The following is a 20,043-nucleotide window of genomic DNA, read 5'->3' on the forward strand; positions in this document are numbered from 1 at the left end:
GGCGCCTTTCTCCCAAACCCATAAGCTGACGTGCTCCTGCTAAAAACAAGGCCTCGCCCTTTAAAAAGAAACCCCGAACAAATGCCCCCAAACCGGACCAAAACAGCCCACTCACCGGATCCTTCCGAACGGCCGTCGCTGCCGATGAGTGGCACGGTGATGGCGCTGGTCGCCACGGCGTCCGTGTGCATGGTGGTGTACACCACGGGCAGGGACTGCACCACCACGGGGATGGTCTGCAGCTGGCCCACCTTGTTGGACATGGTCACGGACGGGATGGTGTGGATGACGTGCAGGATCTGCTGGCCGCCTGCGCCCTGCGTGGCCAGGATGGAGCCCGGGGACAGGACCTGGAGCAGGAGGAGGAGGAGGAGGAAGAGGAGGAGCAGGAGGAGGAGGAGGAGGAGGAGGAGGAAGAGGAGGAGGAGGAGGAGCAGGAGGAAGAGGAAGAGGAGGAGGAGGAAGAAGAGGAGGAGGAGCAGGAGGAGGAGGAGGAGGAGGAAGAGGAGGAAGAGGAGGAGGCGGAAGAAGAGGAGGAGGAGCAGGAGGAGGAAGAGGAGGATGAGGAAGAGGAAGAGGGGGAGGAGCAGGAGGAGGAAGGAGGAGGAGGAGGAGCAGGAGGAGGAAGAGGAGGAGGAGTGACAAGGAGCAGGAGGAGGAAGAGGAAGAGGAGGAGCAGGAAGAGGAGGAGCAGGAGGAGGAAGAGGAGGAGGGAGGACGATGAGGAGGAAGAGGAGGAGGAGGAGAAGGGGGAGAAGTAGGAGGACGACGACGACGAGCAGGAGGAGCAGGAGGAGGAGGAGGAGGAAGAGGAGGAGCAGGAGGAAGAAGTTCCGGTAAGTCTGTCAACCACGTAGGTGTATCAATGCATTGTCGCGGGCCATTTGCTAAATGTCAAGATGTACCCCCTCTCTCAACCCACGCTCCTGTCCACCTTCACGGTCCTGTCCATGAAAAAAGGCCCTTTAAAAGAGCATGACGACGATAAAAGGTTTCATTGGATTGTCTGACACCTTTGCTGATTTTGTTCGTTTTGAAGGTTCTCAAACAAACAAATGTTCTTAAAGGGGATATTTATTGGTTAGTTATTTAGTGTTTTCTTTATTTACATATGTGGGCTAGGAAATGGCCGAAGTTGTCCTACATCCTCTTAATATTGAACTATGTATAAACCCTTGTGGTTAGGCGGTAGAAATAATCGCAGTTTGATAATGTATAGGTGTTGTATTGCCCTTGCCTGGTGCATTGTTATCAATTGCCATACCTACCAGTCATGTCAATGTAACTAACATTGCACTGCATAACTAACTAAAAGTGACTGAGATCAGTGGCAACACATTTATCATACACCGTAAAATATGAACATCGTATTCATATAAGTGTGGCGTCCCCAAAAGAAAACTAAAAACGACCATTCATACATCCCTCTCAATCTCAGGGTAAACAAAGGCACGCACCATCAGTGTCTTGTGTGCCGGGAGACAATGGAGCTCTTGGGAAATGTAGTCTCCGTGTTGGGATATGAAGCTGGGAGCCTTGAACCACCACAAGAATATGCCATTGTTTTCAACAAATCTCGTTTCGTCCCTGGGATATATTCACGGCGAAGTCAATCCTTTGTGATCCTCTCTAATGGGTGATACATCGACGGGGATAACGACAGCGCCGCCTGGGACTAAACATTGATGCACGGTATAAATAAGACACATGTCAGGCCACTTGCGGCTCATCATGGGCAGGCTTTGTTCTACACCAGTACAGAGGTGTTGTCTTTTTAGAGGGTGCTTATGGCCCAGCATCGCCATGGTGATGAGAGGCTGGGGCGGTGTGTGTGCCTGCATATGCGCGTGCGTGCGTGCGCGTGTGTGTGTGCGTGTGTGTGTGTGGTGGTTACCATGGAGCCCAGCGACTGCAAGGTGGTGGTGGGGATGGGCGTGGCCGTGGACGTGAGGCTGGGTGGAGCCCCGGCACCGCCCGGGGCCGGGTTGGCGGTGGTGGTTGCCGTGGATACCGGCAGTGAAGAGGGGCGTGGCTTGTTGAGTGACAGGTCGACGGGCTCCGTCTGGTCCTCTGCGGGGGCGGGGGCGGCCGGGGCGGCGGGGGAGGGGGCGGGCGAGCCCCCCGGGAGGGACTCCAGCTTCACGGCCTGGATCTCCGACTTCACCTTCAGGTCCGCCGGGGCGGGGGAGCCCTCGCCTACACCTGCCTGCAGGGTGGAGGGGGAGGGGGAGGGGGGGGGGGGGGGGGGGGGGGGGGGAGGACCGTTAGAGTCATCCTAGAGCTTTATTATTATTATTCCACGACCCAGCACTTATGTAAAGAGAACACACACAGGCCCTCAAGAACTTTAGCTCAACAAGCAAAGAACAATAGAGAGAGAGAGAGAGAGAGAGAGAGAGAGAGAGAGAGAGAGAGAGAGAGAGAGAGAGAGAGAGAGAGAGAGAGAGAGAGAGAGAGAGAGAGAGAGAGAATTGGCCGGGATCCAGCTCAGCTGAGCGTGGTGGGGCTTGGCTTGGGTTGACAGAGGAGAGGAGGGGGTGGGGAGGGAGAATAGGAGAGGGGGGGAGAATAGGAGGAGGGAGGAGAACAGGGGGAGGGAGGGAGAAGAGGAGAGGGGGGGAGGGAGAATAGGGGGAGGGAGGAGTAAAGGGGGGAGGAAGGGAGAAGAAGAGAGGGGGGGAGGAGTACAGGGGGAGAAGAAGAGAGGGGGGGAGGAGTACAGGGGGAGAAGAAGAGAGGGGAGGGAGGAGTATAGGGAGGAGGAGTATAGGGGGAGGGAGGGAGAAGAGGGAGGGGGACGGAGGAGTACACAGGGGAGGGAGGGAGGAGTATAGGGGGGAGGGAGGGAGGAGTATAGGGGGAGGGAGGAAGAAGAGGGAGGGGGGGATGGGCTGCAGGGAGAGCTCAAATTCCTTATCTAGATAAAGAGGGAGATCTTTATGTCCACAATCATCGTCTGCATCAGCCTCATCACCTGGTACGACCTGATCTGGCTTAAGGCTGAGTCCCTTTCTACAACCCAGAGAGCTGGCCACGAACTGAACCAACTTCCTGTTTCGATAATCTGGGGGCGAGCTACGGCTCAAGAGAAGACGTGGACAAAGGGCCGATGAAAAGAGGGTTTGGAAATCACAGGAGAAGGCTACACAAATATGGAAAGAGAAGGAAAATAGGTTAGTGTGAATAAATAAATATAACTCTCTCTGAAGGAGAGAGAGAGAGCGAGAGCGAGAGAGAGAGAGAGAGAGAGAGAGAGAGAGAGAGAGAGATGCAGAGAGAGAGAGAGAGAGAGAGAGAGAGAGAGAGAGAGAGAGAGAGAGAGAGAGAGAGAGAGAGAGAGAAAAGTGGGTGGGAAAGGCCTACAGTTGCCATGGAAACAAGGAGCCATCAGCTGACTCTTCCCATTCGTCTCCACCCACAAACTCCCTTTTTCCCGCGCCTCTTTTCCTCCCACCAGCCCTCAATTCCCGCCCAGTCTCTCTCGTCGTTCACCTGCCCGATCCCCACCTTCCCGTACCCCCCTTTTCTCCTCTCACTCCGGCCTCAGTCTCTCCATCTTCACGACCATCTCTCTCAACCTTTGGACGCTCCCTCCCTCCCCTCATATCACTCTACCTCTCTGTTGTCGCCCTCCCTTCCTCTTTCCCTCTCTTTGTGATCCTCTTATGTTATGATCCTTCTTTCTTCTGCAGTCCCCCCCCCCCCCTCTTCCCCCCATACACACTGCTCTAACCAGTCGTCCGCCCAATTGGTTTGAGATTTAGACCTTGCTTCTCTGGAGGAGTGAAAGAGTGAGTGATTGAAAAACTGAGATTGAGAGAGAGGATGGAGTCCAAGACAATTACAACTGTAGTTCCTTTGGTCTTTCGTACCTTCACTGGAACCCCCCTCCAACACACACACACACACACACACACACACACACACACACACACACACACACACACACACACACACACACACACACACACACACACACACACACCTCAGTGTAGGTGAACTGCTTCAATAGGTAGAGCCCTTCCTTCTCTGCTTTCGCGTCATCTCCTCCCCCTTCCTCTCTCCAGCTACATGATTGTCTCCGTGCTCGAGAAACATCCCAAAATAAAGCCTCATCTGTATGCTCAATCGATAACAAAAACATATAAGCAAACACTAAAGTTGTTGGAGCTGCGTCACTGATTGTGCCACGAGGCCAGACAGGAAGAGGGCTGTAAACGGTTATGGCTCGCCCACGCGGGCAGCGGCGGCGTGCCCTCTGAACTGCCCTTGTGCGTCTGCTTTGCGTGCACGCTCAGTGGGCTTCATTCCTGTGCGCTGCTCAGACTCCACCGTTTCAAAACATTCAAAATAACTTGACATTGCCGCTGTGCTGAGCACGATGCACAAACCGTGATTGGTTGAATCCAGATGTTTCCTCGTCTTTTTATATATATATATATTTTTTTTTTTTCAATAATAACAGAATCTCTCTCTCTTTCTCCCCTCCTTCGTCCATCCATCCCTCTCCCTCCAAATTCTTTTTTGTGAAATGCCTTTGCCTGATTCAGCATCAGAGAAACGTGTGCTTGTTAAACACGTACAATTGGGTTAAAGGCAAATCGTTTTCTACCCAATACTTAATACGTATGTTTGAGCTTCCCGGCGGTGATACGAGGCCACCATCAGAACGTGTTTGAGTGGTGGGTCTTCACACCGCCTCGCAGGCCTTTGGTAAGCCTTTTACCAGTACTCTGCTGGCCGTCCCGGGCAGAATGAATCACCGCGGCTCCATCACGCTGCCACACGGGGAACGGCGCTGTGTGTGTGCGCACTGCTCCGACACGGACCCGCTAATGCTGATGGTACTTAGACTGCAGGGGAGCTAAGCTGCCAGCGATGATGTCATCAATCTGCGTCAGGGGAGCGGGGGGGGAAATGCGTCCGAGCACGATGATCAGGCTGTCCCTCCCTGCCCTTCATTTTGTCCCCAAACACACACACACACACACCTCTTCTCCTCCCCTGGTATGAATGCACAGTCCTTTCAATGACTTAATCGGCCTACAATGCACACCCGCCATCACCCACTCACACACATGCTTCTGCTGAATGCTGGGATAGATCATCACCATGGATGTTCCTCACACATAAGCACACTTGGATGTACAAGCGTGGGCAGTGTGTCTGTATGTCGGTGTGTGTACACACACACACCGAGAGACGGGGAGGGAGGGGGGGGAAGAGAGAGAGAGAGAGAGAGAGAGAGAGAGAGAGAGAGAGAGAGAGAGAGAGAGAGAGAGAGAGAGAGAGAGAGAGAGAGAGAGAGAGAGAGAGAGAGAGAGAGAGAGAGAGAGAGAGAGAGAGAGAGAGAGCATGCGTTACCATGGAGACAAACTGGTGCAATAAGCCCCTCCCTCTGTATGTGGGGCTGGGGAAGGGTAGGGGGGGGGGTCAAGTGAGGTCAAGAGAGCGGAAATGGAATTTCTATCCAGATGTTTTTGCCCCGAAAATGTTAGTGTGCATGAAAAGATACATCGCGGCATGACACTGAAAATAATCTTTTTTTCTTTTTTTAGGATGGTGGCCAAAATAAGCCAAGGTAGGCATGGCAAAATGTAGAATAAGATACAACAAAAGGTGAAAGGGATTTAATCCATTTGACGTGGATCACCACAGCAGGTGAATAAAAGGTTAGATGTTTCGATGTTGTCTTAGCAGGGCGGAGCACGTGAGGCGTTTATAAAGTAGAAACCGATACCAACGTCTCCTCCCGCTCCAATCAATGCTACGTGGACGTGGAAGACTTTCACCGTAGTCTGTACTTTGTTTTCTAAACAACAAGTCAGCAGACAGGTTTGGGAGGGATCTTGATAATCAAGACTTGTACTGAAGCCTGCAAAAGAATTATCGACACAGGTCTGGTCGATTTGGCCTTGCCTAGCGATAAACATGTTCATTCACTTCTTGGACTGAGAACCAAACACTATCTTTACTAAATATGTCGTCTACTGTACTTTAAATGTGTGACACCACAAGACAAGAGATCACAAGCGCCGAGTTTCAAATGTGCCATGCCACAAGGAACGTAACGTAAATGGTTTCACGGTGGATATAATGCGGTCTTAAAACATTTATATAGCTAAAAAGGGGCTTAAGAGAGTATCAATTAATAAAACAAGCGTTTTATAGCAGTGCGGTTGGAAACTCTGCGTGACACCAAAACAGGACACGCCCAAGGGAGAGAGAGACCCACACATAAACACACACACGCACAATGTTACTAGCATGGCAGTGTGTTACTGCGGTGGTCGTTTTTTCCCCCCGAGACAGAGAGAGACAGGAAATTGTGGTGCCTTATAAAAGGAGGAGAGAAGGTTATCTCTCACAAAACAAGGCCCTTGGAGCTGTGTGGCCTTAATGAGGCCACATCATGACCTTTGACCCTGTCCTCACAGACACAATCAGCCATCCATGCCCCAGCCTTGAGATTCTTTCTTCCCGCCCTTTTACACCCTGCCGGGTTGAGTGTCCCCCCCCCCCCATGGGGACCCGGTGACCCACATGTAGGTAGGCCTACAACGTGGCTCACACACACACACACACACACACACACACACACACACACACACACACACACACACACACACACACACACACACACACACACACACACACACACACACACACACACGGCAAGGTAGAGGTTAACGCTGACAAGATTGAGAACAGACTGTGTTCTATACACCCCGAGACTAAACACTGGTACAATCTGTTGCTAATCTCTGGACCAAAGGAAAAACACTCTTCTGGCTGGGGTGCTAGGGTGTGGTCAAACACAGAAAAGGGCACGGTTAACGCGCCCTTACACAACCGGGCTCCACCTAGGACACACCCTTTATTAAGCACCAGCTTGATCACACCAAACCACACGCACACACACACACACACACACACCCCATAGTGCGGTGCCAGACCCAACCCATCACACGCATGCAACGCCACCCATAGCATTTCAATGACGTCAACCAGGGCTGTGTTGGACTCCACCCATAGCATTTTAATGACATCACCCAGTACTGTGCTGGACTCCGCCCATAACACGTTATGACATCACGCCGCACAGTGCTGGACTCCGCCCATAACACGTTATGACATCACGCCGCACAGTGCTGGACTCCGCCCATAACACGTTATGACATCACGCCGCACAGTGCTGGACTCCGCCCATAACACGTTATGACATCACGCCGCACAGTGCTGGACTCCGCCCATAACACGTTATGACATCACGCCGCACAGTGCTGGACTCCGCCCATAACACGTTATGACATCACGCCGCACAGTGCTGGACTCCGCCCATAACATGTTATGACATCACGCAGCACAGTGCTGAACTCCTCCCATAACACGTTATGACATCACGCCGCACAGTGCTGGACTCCGCCCATAACACGTTATGACATCACGCCGCACAGTGCTGGACTCCGCCCATAACACGTTATGACATCACGCCGCACAGTGCTGGACTCCGCCCATAACATGTTATGACATCACGCAGCACAGTGCTGAACTCCTCCCATAACACGTTATGACATCACGCCGCACAGTGCTGGACTCCACCCATAACATGTTATGACATCACGCCGCACAGTGCTGGACTCCGCCCATAACACGTTATGACATCACTCAGCACTGGGCTGGACTCCGCCCATAACACTTTCACACCACACAGCTATTTTCTGTCCAAACTCTACTTTTATATCTAGAAGAAAATATGAATCACTACATTGATAACATGCCCCTGAGTTTGTCACTAATAGATTTTCTTTTACATCCTTGCTCTCAAAGCATCAATAAGCTCTATCATGCTGCACTGTGCCAGAACCTCCCGCCGCGATGATTCCAGATACAACATTTATTATCAACAACATGCACCGACACTGGCTCACTGATCTTTATGTCCAGCACTCAGCTATTGAGAGGGTACGTTCATATTAGGTACGGAATTATTACAGGATTGTATTTGTTTTGATACGCATGTATAAATCTCTCCCCAGCAGTGACGTCTCCGAGTGTGTGTGAGTGAGTGAGTGAGTGAGTGAGTGAGTGAGTGAGTGAGTGAGTGAGTGAGTGAGTGAGTGAGTGAGTGAGTGAGTGAGTGAGTGAGTGAGTGAGTGAGTGAGTGAGTGAGTGAGTGTGTGTGTCTACAATAGCCTCTTTGCATACAACATCTCCTAAGCCCTAGCTCCAATGAAACCACACCTGACACACACAGACACACTCTTACTCCACCCATCTCTATTTCCTCTAACAAAGTGTCCAGAAGCGTTAAAAAGTTAAGTGACTATCGTTGCGATTGGCTGACTCACGACAAGAAAGCTTCCTCTGTGTTTTAAAAATGCTGCCTATAAATACTGCAGAGTCAAAACAAACCTGGGCGGACTCCGTCCCAGCTGTGAAGGCAACACAAGAACATGGCTTCATCTGTGTTTAAATGGGCAGATAATGTGTGGAATGAGGGAACGTGACTGACAAACCGATAGGCCAGGGCAAACCCCACGTTAAACCCACATAAGTTAAGTTCAACCGCACACACAAGAGACACACGCGCAAACGCGGGCTGCACCGGTTGATTGACGAAGGGAAACCCAGACGGGCCCAGGAGGGGGGAGAAGACCTCCACATTCTCATGTTAAAAGGCAATTTCCATTTGAAATGAGTGCCCATGCTGAAGAGAACAATGACATTAGCATTTAAAAATGATAACAATGCAGATGTAAATTGAGATGTGGGAGTCAGAGTAAGTGCCGCAATGATGACAACAACAACACCACTGGGCTTCCTGAGGTGAGCCATAAAGGACTCTGCAAACATCCAGGAGGCATCACACCTTCCCCCCTTCTCCTCTCGGCTGGAGGTCATGGGTCCATTCCAGCATGACAACCAGTGGCTGAGTCATCTTTCCTGGTGGTTATTGATCCATTCTGTCCGCACCCGTCTCCTCCACCGGTCATATTTATCTGGTAACCATTGATGATTATTAATAAAAATAGTATACTTTTTCCCTTCTCCAGCGTCAACCCTTTGAGTCCGTTTTCCCCGAGCAGTCCTTCTTTGACCTGGAGAGTGAACGTGGTTTCCTGCCCAGCACGCGACCCAACCCAACTTTCCTACCTCCTGCTCCGATCGTGTCTCCTTAACACACCACACCCTTTCCAGAATGTTCTCCTCCTACCAAAAAGCCAAAGTGGAGCAAAAACATTCCTCAACTGGCGATTTATTTAAAAGAGAAAAAGAAGAAGAAGGGGGAAAATGCATTTATTTTTCCAGCTTGTCCATATTAAACACCATTGGTATCAAACACCAACCCCTAGACCCCGCGTTTATTGAGATGTCATCACCACTTCAAATGGGATAGCAGACTTTGGATGCCAAAGCGTGGCGGTTGTATAATTTCACAACGCCAGCTCCTCACACCCTTGCTTTTAATACGTCTCTTCCTTGTTCCACACACAATTAATAACAGGAATACTCAGAAGTATGGAATCATCCAGCAGCTGTGACCTTTTGTCTCCCGTCTCAACACAAATAAGACTAATGTTGTCTACATAATGCGTCTTAACCCTGTAATCAAAATCATTAGCCCATTGTTACCAAACCAAGGCAAGCCTGTTTGTCTTATGATTCCCTTTCTAAGGGGAGGGACAACTTCGGAATCTGAACAGAGTAATAGCCATAGTTCTCCCACCATTTCAGTTAACACAGTCCAAGATATTGAAATGAAACGCTGAACGCAAAACATTGTGATGAACCTTTTTTTTCTCACTTTTTGAATAAAACCAACAAACGCTGATTATCTAAAAAGTAAAATAAAGACACACAACCGAGCTCTCTCAGAAGCTGTCCCTCCTTAGAACAACCTGCTGAGAAAGAGATCGGAAAGGGAGACAGAGAGACAGAGAGGGAGAGAGACAGAGACAGAGACAGAGAGAGAGAGAGAGAGAGAGAGAGAGAGAGAGAGAGACAGAGACAGAGACAGAGACAGAGACAGAGACAGAGAGAGAGAGACAGAGACAGAGACAGAGACAGAGACAGAGAGAGAGAGAGAGGGAGAGAGGGAGAGAGAGAGAGACAGAGACAGAGACAGAGACAGAGACAGAGACAGAGAGAGAGAGAGAGGGAGAGAGAGACAGAGAGAGAGAGAGAGAGAGAGAGAGAGCTAGCAAAGAAGGGATGCCCCACAGGGGGTTAAAAAATTAATAAAATATAGCTCTCCGATGAAGGTAGCGGAGGAAGGACAGGGACAGAGGAACCAAGTGGGTAGGAAATGGGGTGAATCGAATGGAACGTGGCCGTGGCCCTCAGCACGTCATCTCCTGCGTCTTATCTAACTAGCCACACCCACTCCACCTTCTCCCTTTCCTCCCCCACCCAGCCCCTATCTCCCTCTCTCTGCCCGCTCTTCTCTATCGCTTCCTGAGCCCTCCCTCTCTCCCCCTCTCTTAGTCTTTTCTAGCTGCGTTTCCTTTCCCGTGATTCCAACACTGAACAACCAATTTCTTTAATTCACTTTTTGAATCCCCCATGTAACTTCCCTCCCTCCCTCCCTGGCTGTCTCTGTCTCTCCCCGTTCCTCCTGCTCGCTCGGCCATTCCAAAAGGGGGACAGTATCCAAGACAGCGTGGTACTGTGACTGGACCCCCCCCCCCCCCCACCCGCCTTCTTCCTTCTAGGACTGCCCGGAGTCTCCTCTGTCTCGCTTACTTCCCCGCGAACTTCCTGTCGGCCCAGGCGCCACTCAGCACCCTCGTGACCAAAGCTCTCTCCTGATTGGACCGCCGGGGGGGGGCCCTTTGCCCCGCCCTCCCTCCCCACCTTGCTGCGGAGCACCTGACACCTGACCCGGGCAGCAGCTGGTGCACACGGCCGACGCAACCAACCCATGTCATCACGGCCCCTGGTAGCCAATCGAGAGGGAGGGAGAGAGAAATGTCACAGGTGTGGTGTTTCCCTCGATCGGACCACACACACACACACACACACACACACACACACACACACACACACACACACACACACACACACACACACACACACAGGCGATTTTTCAATCAATGACCCCATCAATGTGAAATGAGCCACCCCTGAAGGGCTTTCTTTTCTTTTAAACTCACGTTCACACACACACACACACACACGTACACACGTACACACACACACACACACACACACACACACACACACACACACACACTGATGATATTCATGTCATGTTGATGACATTTTCCATCCGTCCCTCTCGCTCAAAACATGTCTTCCAAAGTCATGGTCTCTGCCTGGCGTAGTAGCAGTTAGGCTTAGGGCGAAGCCAGCTTGACCTTTATGACCTTTTCAAATGATAGGTCTCAAAACGGCTCACACTACAGACAGACATTTACCAAAAGCAGTTAACACCTTCACACACCCCCCCCCCCCCACCCGACCTTCAATTATGCAAAGACGGGGGAGTAAAGACACTTGAAGGAACCACAGAATGTGGTTGAGGGGAGCTTGTTCAGAGAAGGCCCAGCTAGAGAGTGAGGTACAACTCATGAGAACACAGGCTGTGATCAACTGAAATCCGCAAAACATGTTCTTCTCAATCCACAGAATCAAGAGTCCCATCTGGCCACACACCCTGGACCACCACAGTCAGTCGCCACCGGGTTACTGGGAGTTGCCCAAAACGCCCACAGTCATTTGCTATTTGGTGACTGGGAGCTGCCCAACACAACCACTGGCTTCTACTGCTATTTGCTACACTAAAGTACATCAGAGTACATTAAAACAGCATGGGGGGGGGCAGCTGCGGATTTGAACCAGCAACGCTTTCACTCTAAACCTCATTTGTACACTCGATCGCAAAGCCAACCTTTATGACCCGCTTCCACCACCCGCTAGAACTCCACCCAACCCTCCCACCACACAGCCCCCCCCCCCCCACCCCCCCAGGACGGAGTCAGCGCTCCTGGGACGTGCACGCCCTCCGACACCCCAGACCGGCCCCCTCACCGTGCACTCCATCTCCTCCGGCTCCGGTTTGATCTGCACCGAGGGCATCTTCGCGGCGGTCGTCGTGGTCTTCTTCACGGGCGTCTTCTTGGGCCTGGGCGGCTGCGGCGCCTTCTCCGCCCGCTTCACTTCCTTCGCCTCCTGCCGCTGCTGCTGCTGCTCCTCCTCCACCTTCCCCTCGGGCGGGTTCTCCCCCTGAGGCTGGGGTCCCTTCCGGTTGTTTTCCTCCCGCCGGCGGGCGGGCGTAGCGACGGGGGGCCGGGGCTCGGGGCCGGCAGGGTCCCTCCTGCTGCGGGCCGGGCTCCTCAGGCTCCTCCTCTGGGGGACCACGGCGGGAACCGCGCTCCTCTTCTTGGCCGGCGGCTGTTTAGGACTCTGCTGACACTGAGGGAGGGAGAGAGAGGGAGGGAGAGAGAGAGGGTTGGGTTAAATGGGGAAAAGAGAGAGAGAGAGAGAGAGAGAGGCTTGTGAGAGGAGTGTGGGGGTGGGGTAGGGGGTTGAGGGGATTGGAGGAGGAGAGGTGACAGGAAGTGGAGGAGGGAAGGGCAGAGGAGAGGGGGAGAGGGGGAGAGGGGGAGAGGGGGAGAGGGGGAGAGGAGAGGAGGAAACGGGAGGACAGGAGGGAACGGAGTAGAGAAGGGGAGAGTTGAGTTGAGGTGAGACAGGTCTGCTGCATTTTGGAGGGAAAAGCCCCCCCCCCCCCCCCCCGAAAAAAGAAAAACAACTACCTTCTAGTCTTCAAACAGGCAGCAGGAAGACAAAACAGCAAGAAGAAGAAGGAGAGAAACAAACACTACAACGCACCAGGCCTGGAAACAGCACCAGACACCCAGCTAACGGGCTCTGTGTAGAGGAGGAATTAAAGAAGAGAGATAGAGAGAGGCAGAGGGCCACGAGCAGAGTGTGTGTCTCTCTTCGACGTCTAGCTGCGAGGAAATGAGAAGTAGGGAGACAGAGGGAGGAGGACAGGAGGGGCTGCCGGCTGACCCCTCCCTCAACCAGCAGAGAGCAGGCGGACACACCCTTTTCAGAGAGAGAGAGAGAGAGAGAGAGAGAGAGAGAGAGAGAGAGAGAGAGAGAGAGAGAGAGAGAGAGAGAGAGAGAGAGAGAGAGAGAGAGAGAGAGAGAGAGAGAGAGAGAGAGAGAGAGAGAGAGAGATTTAAACTAACAGCAGAATGAGCTTTCAGTTCTTCTTAAAACCAAGTCTTCTTTCCAAATCTTATATTCCCATCAGACACAAAAAACTTCAACCATATACTGTAACTGAAGGCTTGAAGCTAGACATCCCTGTTGGCATACACAGCTACAGTACAGTGTGTGTGTGTGTGTGTGTGCCTGCCTTTCTGTGCGCTCAAGACATTAACACAAAATCGTGTGAACTCATCAATGGAACCAACTGTTCACCCCTCCCCCCCCCCCCCCCCCCAAATACAGTAGACAGAAACCACATAATCACATAACACGGCTTAAACTCGTTAGTGCTACATTAACAGAGCACTGGTTGAAAAGTTTACACAGAAAAGGACTAAACTACCACCACTCATAATACCAGGGCAGGGGGGCAAGCGAAGCGAGAGGAGCGGAGATGTAGTGAGCTGTGTGCGTGTGGGGGGAGGGGCCGAGGGCAGGGGCGACATGTGACCCAGCTCCAGCGGATTCCACATTGAGGTGTGGCCTCCCCCATAGGCCTGGGTGTGGCTGGAAAGCCGGCCCCTCCCACACACACACGCACGCACGCACGCACGCACACACACACACACACACACAAACGCACACGCACACAGCAATCTTTTTCCAATGAAATACATACAACAAGTACATACAAACATTGAGATACAGACACATAACGAAAACACAAACAAACACCAAACACGCATAACGAAATACACAACAAACCCACATAACAAGATACACACGTGGACAAACATACGCAACACACAAATGTGCACCAACACACGCGCCACATATGCAACATAAAAACACTGCAGAACAAACTGAAAACGTAAACACACATTCATCACACGGATAATGAAGAAACACACCAAACACGTGTTACACATACAGAACACCAGACACACACACACACACACACACACACACACACACACATTCCCGTCCTATTGTTGGCAGAAAGAACTCCCTGTGTGTTTCTAAACAACAAAAGGTAACACAGCTCTGAGTGGGGCTAACATACAGTCTGGCTGGCTGCCGTGAAACCGTACCATCAAACCAAAGAGATGCTAAAGAGATTCCAAATTTCCCAATCAGCCAGACACGGGAGTGCTGTTACGACTGTGCCTTCCCTTGGTGGCGGAATGGTTTAATTTCCCTGCTCATTGCTGGAGATAAAAATCAGGAACCTACTTCCTTTCCTCCATCCACCCACCTCCTCAACCCATCTCCTCAGTCATGTGACTTCTGGCTACCCTCTCAGGAGGGCTAAATAAGAAGGCTATGCACACCACGTATCCACTATAGGTGGAAATTAGATAAGATATTGAAAGTGTTTTCAATCATCTCCAATGTCTTTCTTAATTATGATCATAACTATTTATTACATCTAAATCAATCGACGACACCCAATAATTGTAATGTTTCCCTCCCCCGCATGTAAAGCCTAGATCTCAACACGATCCATCGAATCACCATATTACTGAAGTAAGACAACGATCTGAAAGCCACTAAAAGGAGTCCTTTGAATAAGTCATAAATAAGATCCCAATCAGATGAGTCCTTATGTTACCGAAACAACAGGCTGCCAATTCACTTCTGGCCTCGAAACGCATTTTTATTCAACTAATATTAACGGGGAGCGACTGGGGGAGGGAAACCGAGAGAGTACTGAGGTGGATGAAAGAGGAAGACTGCCAAGCAGTCTAGCGCTTTTATCTCGCTAATAATCAGATAAATAAAAAGGAAGATTAGACCTACATATCATATGTCAGTTTAAACAAACACGCGCCACCTTTTGACCTTCTTGTTAGCTCATATACACAGGTTCAGCGGCTTTGCCAAACACTGGATGATAATCCCCCTAACTTCCTCTGAGCAGCTGACTTTGTGTATTGACAACTTGACATGAAAAGGTTTAATCCTTCAACCGATATGACCAGAATTCGTTTGGGCTGCCCCTTGTTCTGCTGATGTTTTGTTCCGGCTCGCCCGCTCTCCTTACGCAACACGAGCGCGGCGTCGACAGTGGTACCCGTCCGCTGATGTTTCAGTGCTGTCGTTAACTACGAATTCAGCATCAGTGGGTTTATTAAAGATGTCCCCCCCCTCTAAGAAGATGTTCATGTCATAAGTCACAGCGTTCATTTAATTAGATCCTCTGCCTCTTGCCCTTTCTCCCTCTCCTTCTCTCTCTCTCTTTTCGTGCACGTGCGCGTGGGGCAGGGTGCACGAAGGGGTGAGAAAGTGAAGAGAGAGAGAGAGTAGAGTGAGCAAAGAGAGGGCACAGCGAGGCTGTAGTGAGCTAGAGATGAGTGTAGGAGAGAGAGTGAAAGGGGTAGAGGCAGAGTGTGTGTGTGTGTGTGTGTAGAGAGAGAGAGAGAGCGAGAGAGAGAGGGTGTGACAGAGGGACTTCTATCTGGGTCAGCGCACTCTCCTACTCCACCCCCTCCACCCTGCACACACCCCAATCCCTCTGGCGCTGGGTGACTGTATGTATGCATGCGTACTAGTGTGTGTGTGTGTGTGTGTGTGTGTGTGTGTGTGTGTGTGTGTGTGTGTGTGTGTGTGTGTGTGTGTGTGTGTGTGTGTGTGTGTGTGTGTGTGTAGTGGGACCACACACACACACACAACAAAACTATTAAACATGCCCACACCCATGTCCGAAGAAACACAGTAATTTCACCACGCAATCCTGGACACCCCACCCAGTCGACACGCACATGTACATGCACACACAGATATACACACACATGCATACATATATTTGGGGCTCAGCTGGAGGAAAAAAAAGAACACATGAAAGCCAACTGTTCTGTACCACAAACCACAGCCGCTTCACGCTCAGGTTGATGGTATTATATCGCCGCTGCCGAATCCAATTTTCTCATGAGAAAAAGGCAGAGGTTGAAAACGCGCAGGGGCGGTCTCGTTTTAGCGAAGCTCCCAAGCACACAGGGGACGCCCCAGCATCACTCTGAGTTACAGACCCACCTCCTGCAGTGTGTGTGTGTGTGTGTGTGTGTGTGTGTGTGTGTGTGTGTGTGTGTGTGTGTGTGTGTGTGTGTGTGTGTGTGTGTGTGTGTGTGTGTGTGTGTGTGTGTGTGTGTGTGTGTGTGTGTGTGTGCGCGGCGCCACTTTGTAGGGTACAGTTTGCACCAACAATGCAGTGGATGAAAGCTGAATAAATAGCTAAATAAATCCAAATATCATTCAGGAGGATCCCTTTCATAAGTGTCGACAATAACGCTGAAATGGTCGTTCTGTGGAGACAACGTTGGGTTTGTTTAAATTCGGAGGGGTCGCTGGAAAGGGAGGAGCCGGCCTCTTGCAGTATCACAACAAACCCCACGCATCTTTTAACAATTTAGCATTCCCCAACACCTGATAGACCATCTAAAAACGTACTGCTTCCGACAGGATCCGGCTGGAAACGTGATAGATCACCAGTCATCCGAGGAGGGACAAATAAACAAATGAGGGTACGGTTAAGGTCAACAAGAAGTCAGCCAATAAGAGTTAACTCACTTCAGACCGTATCTGTCAGAAACGTCATCGGGGTCATGGTAAAGTCTATTCCCAGTTAGTGTCGTTCATGAAGGGTGCATGAAAACGCTTTGGACGCAACGTAATGTTCGAAGAATGTTTTCAAACTGCCTGCCCCGCACACACACACACACACAGACACACACACATACAAACAAGTACCGTAGTAAACTGTTGAATGCACGGCTACGTCCTCGTCATTCATAATCTCTAAGCACACCGAGGCACAGAGCGCAGGCCCCTTGGGTATTAATGTTACAATCACGTCATCAATAAACCCAATCAATACGGACACTCAATGTATCTCGCAGATGAAGTGCACTTCATAGATCACCAAGGGCTAACCCTAACAACTTTAAACTGGGAGAGGAGCGGGAGTCTCACATTCGACGTGAGGCCGGGGGGTAACCCCCGGGAGCCCCCCCCCCCCCACACACACACACACCTTATCCCTTCATGCTTTCCAACAACACATGGATGTAGAGCCCTCCACACACGCGCACACGCACACACACACACACGTTTCCTGTATCAACACGTGGGCCGGGCCAGGAGGTTTATTACAGCTGCCAGCACTCGCATGGGCCGGATCACAGACCCTCACAGAGCAGGGGTCCGGGTTGGGGGGCAACACTAGGGAGATAAGCTGAAAGAGTGCTAGAATGGTGAATGGCAAATGCCATCAGAAAAGGCAGTCGCCGGAAGGGAAATGGAAAGAGGAGACGAAAGGACGAGCCAATAACAAATCAACACACACACACACACGCACACACACACACACGATTGTGAGTGTGCAGATCGTTACATGGTCCAGAGCCTGAATCCAATGGGTTCCAAAATATTGCACAACTTATGTAACCAGAGCTCTTGCAGTCCTTTAGGCGCGCGCACACACACACACACACACACACACACACACACACACACACACACACACACACACACACACACACACACACACACACACACACACACACACACACACACACACACACACACTTCATTAAGTGACACAGATAATAGGGAGGAGGGGAGGAGTAGGAGTAGGAGGAAGAGGAGGAAGAGGAGGAGAGACCAAAGAGAAAAAGAAGAGGTAGCTTTCCGAAGGTGGCAGGACCGCCTAAAACCCTAAAGTATGGCTTAGGATCCCCGACAGCTGCTACCCCACCCAACTCCACCCCCAACCCAGCCCCACCCCTCCTCGGCTAACTCTGGGCCCCATGCCAACATGAAAGACACCTGGAAAACATTATTTATCTGAAAGCCTCCAACCTGAATGTAAGCATGTGTGTAGGAGTGTGTGTGTGCTTTGGGGTCGGGGGTGTCTACGCGGCCAAATGCATAGAAAATAATGCTTGGTGTGTGTGTGTGTGTGTGTGTGTGTGTGTGTGTGTGTGTGTGTGTGTGTGTGTGTGTGTGTGTGTGTGTGTGTGTGTGTGTGTGTGGTCAAGGGCTAATATTTACCGGTGGTGGTGTACGCCGCTGTGACCCAAAGTTCAAGCTTGTGTCCTCTCTCTCTCTCTCTCTCTCCTCTCTCTCCTCCCCCGTTACTAAGCCTTTACCTCGCTCTCCCAGGCCACACCTCATCCTCTCCCTCGCTCTCTCTCTCTCTCTCTCTCTCTCTCACCCCTTAATAAAGCCTATGACACGCCCTCCCTGCCACGCCTGTGTCCTCTCTCTCTCACCCGTAATAAAGCCTATACCTCTCAGGTCAAGCCTGTGTCCTCTCTCTCTCTCTATATATATATTTATATTATGAAGCCTATTTCTCACTCTACAAGGCCTCACTCTCACGATCAGGCTTCAGTCTCACTCCTTCATGAAGCCTATAGCTCACTCTCACAGCCACGCCTCTCTCTCGCTCCTTTATGAAGCCTATAGCTCATTCTCCCAGGCCACGCCTCTCTCCCTCATTCTCCCAGGCCACGCGCCTCTCCCAGGCCACGCCTCTCCCTCTCCCAGGCCACACCTCTCCCTCTCCCAGGCCACGCCTCTCTCCAAGCCACACCTCTCTCTCTCTCTCTCTGAAGCCTATAACTCACTCTCCAAGGCCACGCCTTTCTCTCGCTCCTTTATAAAGCCTATACCTCACTCTCACAACCACACCTCTCTCTCACTCCTTTATGAAGCCTAATCTCACTCTCCAAGGCCACGCCTTTCTCTAACCCATAATAAAGCCTATACCTCACTCTCAAGACCACGCCTCTCTCTCACTCCTTTATGAAGCCTAATCTCACTCTCCAAGGCCACGCCTTTCTCTCTCTCTCTCTCACGCCCTTTATAAAGCCCATACCTCATTATCCCAGCCACGCCTTTGCTTGCCGGAAGCCAGACAATATTCCTGCTTCAAAAATTGTTGTTTGCACATCCAATTCTATTTGGGCTTCAGGCATGTTTACTTTCGGTTTCCCAGTCCTGGGAAGATTATATTATATTTATAGCTCACAATTTTAGAAACTGTGTGGCATCGATTCGTTCACATTGATTACATAGCACTCTCTGTCCCTCTCACACACTCACAGCTGTGACCTTCCTCTTTCCCTGGCAGCCTTTCGTCTCTTCCCCCTTACCCTCCCTTTACTCCTCCCACTTTTCCCATCATTCCTCCTCTGATCCCCCCCCCCAGAACACATACACAGAGCCAAGGAGGGACCACGCTACGCCTGCCCCTTTAAGAGGACATGGTCTGACTCACAGACCCCTCTGGCAACACACACACACACACACACACACACACACACACACACACACACACACACACACATATACCCCCCACACACATACCCCCCCCCACAAACACACACACAAATATACCCCCCCCCTACACACACACACATACCCCCCACACACATACCCCCCCCCCACAAACACACACACACACACACACACACACACACACACACACACACACACACACACATATACCCCCCCCACACACACACACACACACACACACACATACCCCCCCCACACACACACACACACAGATACCCCCCACACACATACCACCCCCCCACACACACACACACACACACACACACACACACACCAAGGTGGAGGGCCCCCCACACCATCAGGGTTGATGGTTCAATTCTCTCCTCACCCTAGTGCCCAGAGCCCGGCACTAACAACCTTTTAAATCTCACTAGAGTCATCTGTATACCCCGGTTAAAGTGGCCTTCATCCTACAACTTTAAGCTAACTCAAGCAAACACTGCAAAACACACAAGCCCGCTGAACCGTGGACAACTCCACCACCAGGGGAGGGAGGGGCCTGGGGAGCCGACGCTGACC

At 51.2% G+C, this 20,043-nt stretch overlaps 1 protein-coding gene across 3 annotated transcripts in view; it reads right to left on the reverse strand.

Annotated features, from left to right (window-relative positions):
* klf8 (Kruppel like factor 8) overlaps positions 1 to 20,043 on the reverse strand; it is a 42,729-nt gene that overhangs the window by 10,923 nt on the left and 11,763 nt on the right. Inside the window, exons 1-5 of one of the 3 annotated variants that reach the window (XM_030362494.1) lie at positions 18,214 to 19,295; positions 12,034 to 12,417; positions 1,895 to 2,206; positions 1,458 to 1,535; positions 116 to 350 (exon numbers count right to left, since the gene is read on the reverse strand). In XM_030362494.1, coding sequence (XP_030218354.1) covers positions 116 to 350; positions 1,458 to 1,535; positions 1,895 to 2,206; positions 12,034 to 12,417; positions 18,214 to 18,336 — 1,132 coding nt within the window. In that variant the 5' untranslated portion in view covers positions 18,337 to 19,295. Of the gene's footprint in view, positions 1 to 115; positions 351 to 1,457; positions 1,536 to 1,894; positions 2,207 to 12,033; positions 12,418 to 18,213; positions 19,296 to 20,043 lie in introns of those variants that run through there. The other 2 variants (XM_030362497.1, XM_030362496.1) reach the window with 2 other exon arrangements.

Source organism: Gadus morhua, chromosome 7, assembly GCF_902167405.1.
Source record: "Gadus morhua chromosome 7, gadMor3.0, whole genome shotgun sequence".
Classification (NCBI taxonomy): Eukaryota; Metazoa; Chordata; class Actinopteri; order Gadiformes; family Gadidae; genus Gadus; species Gadus morhua.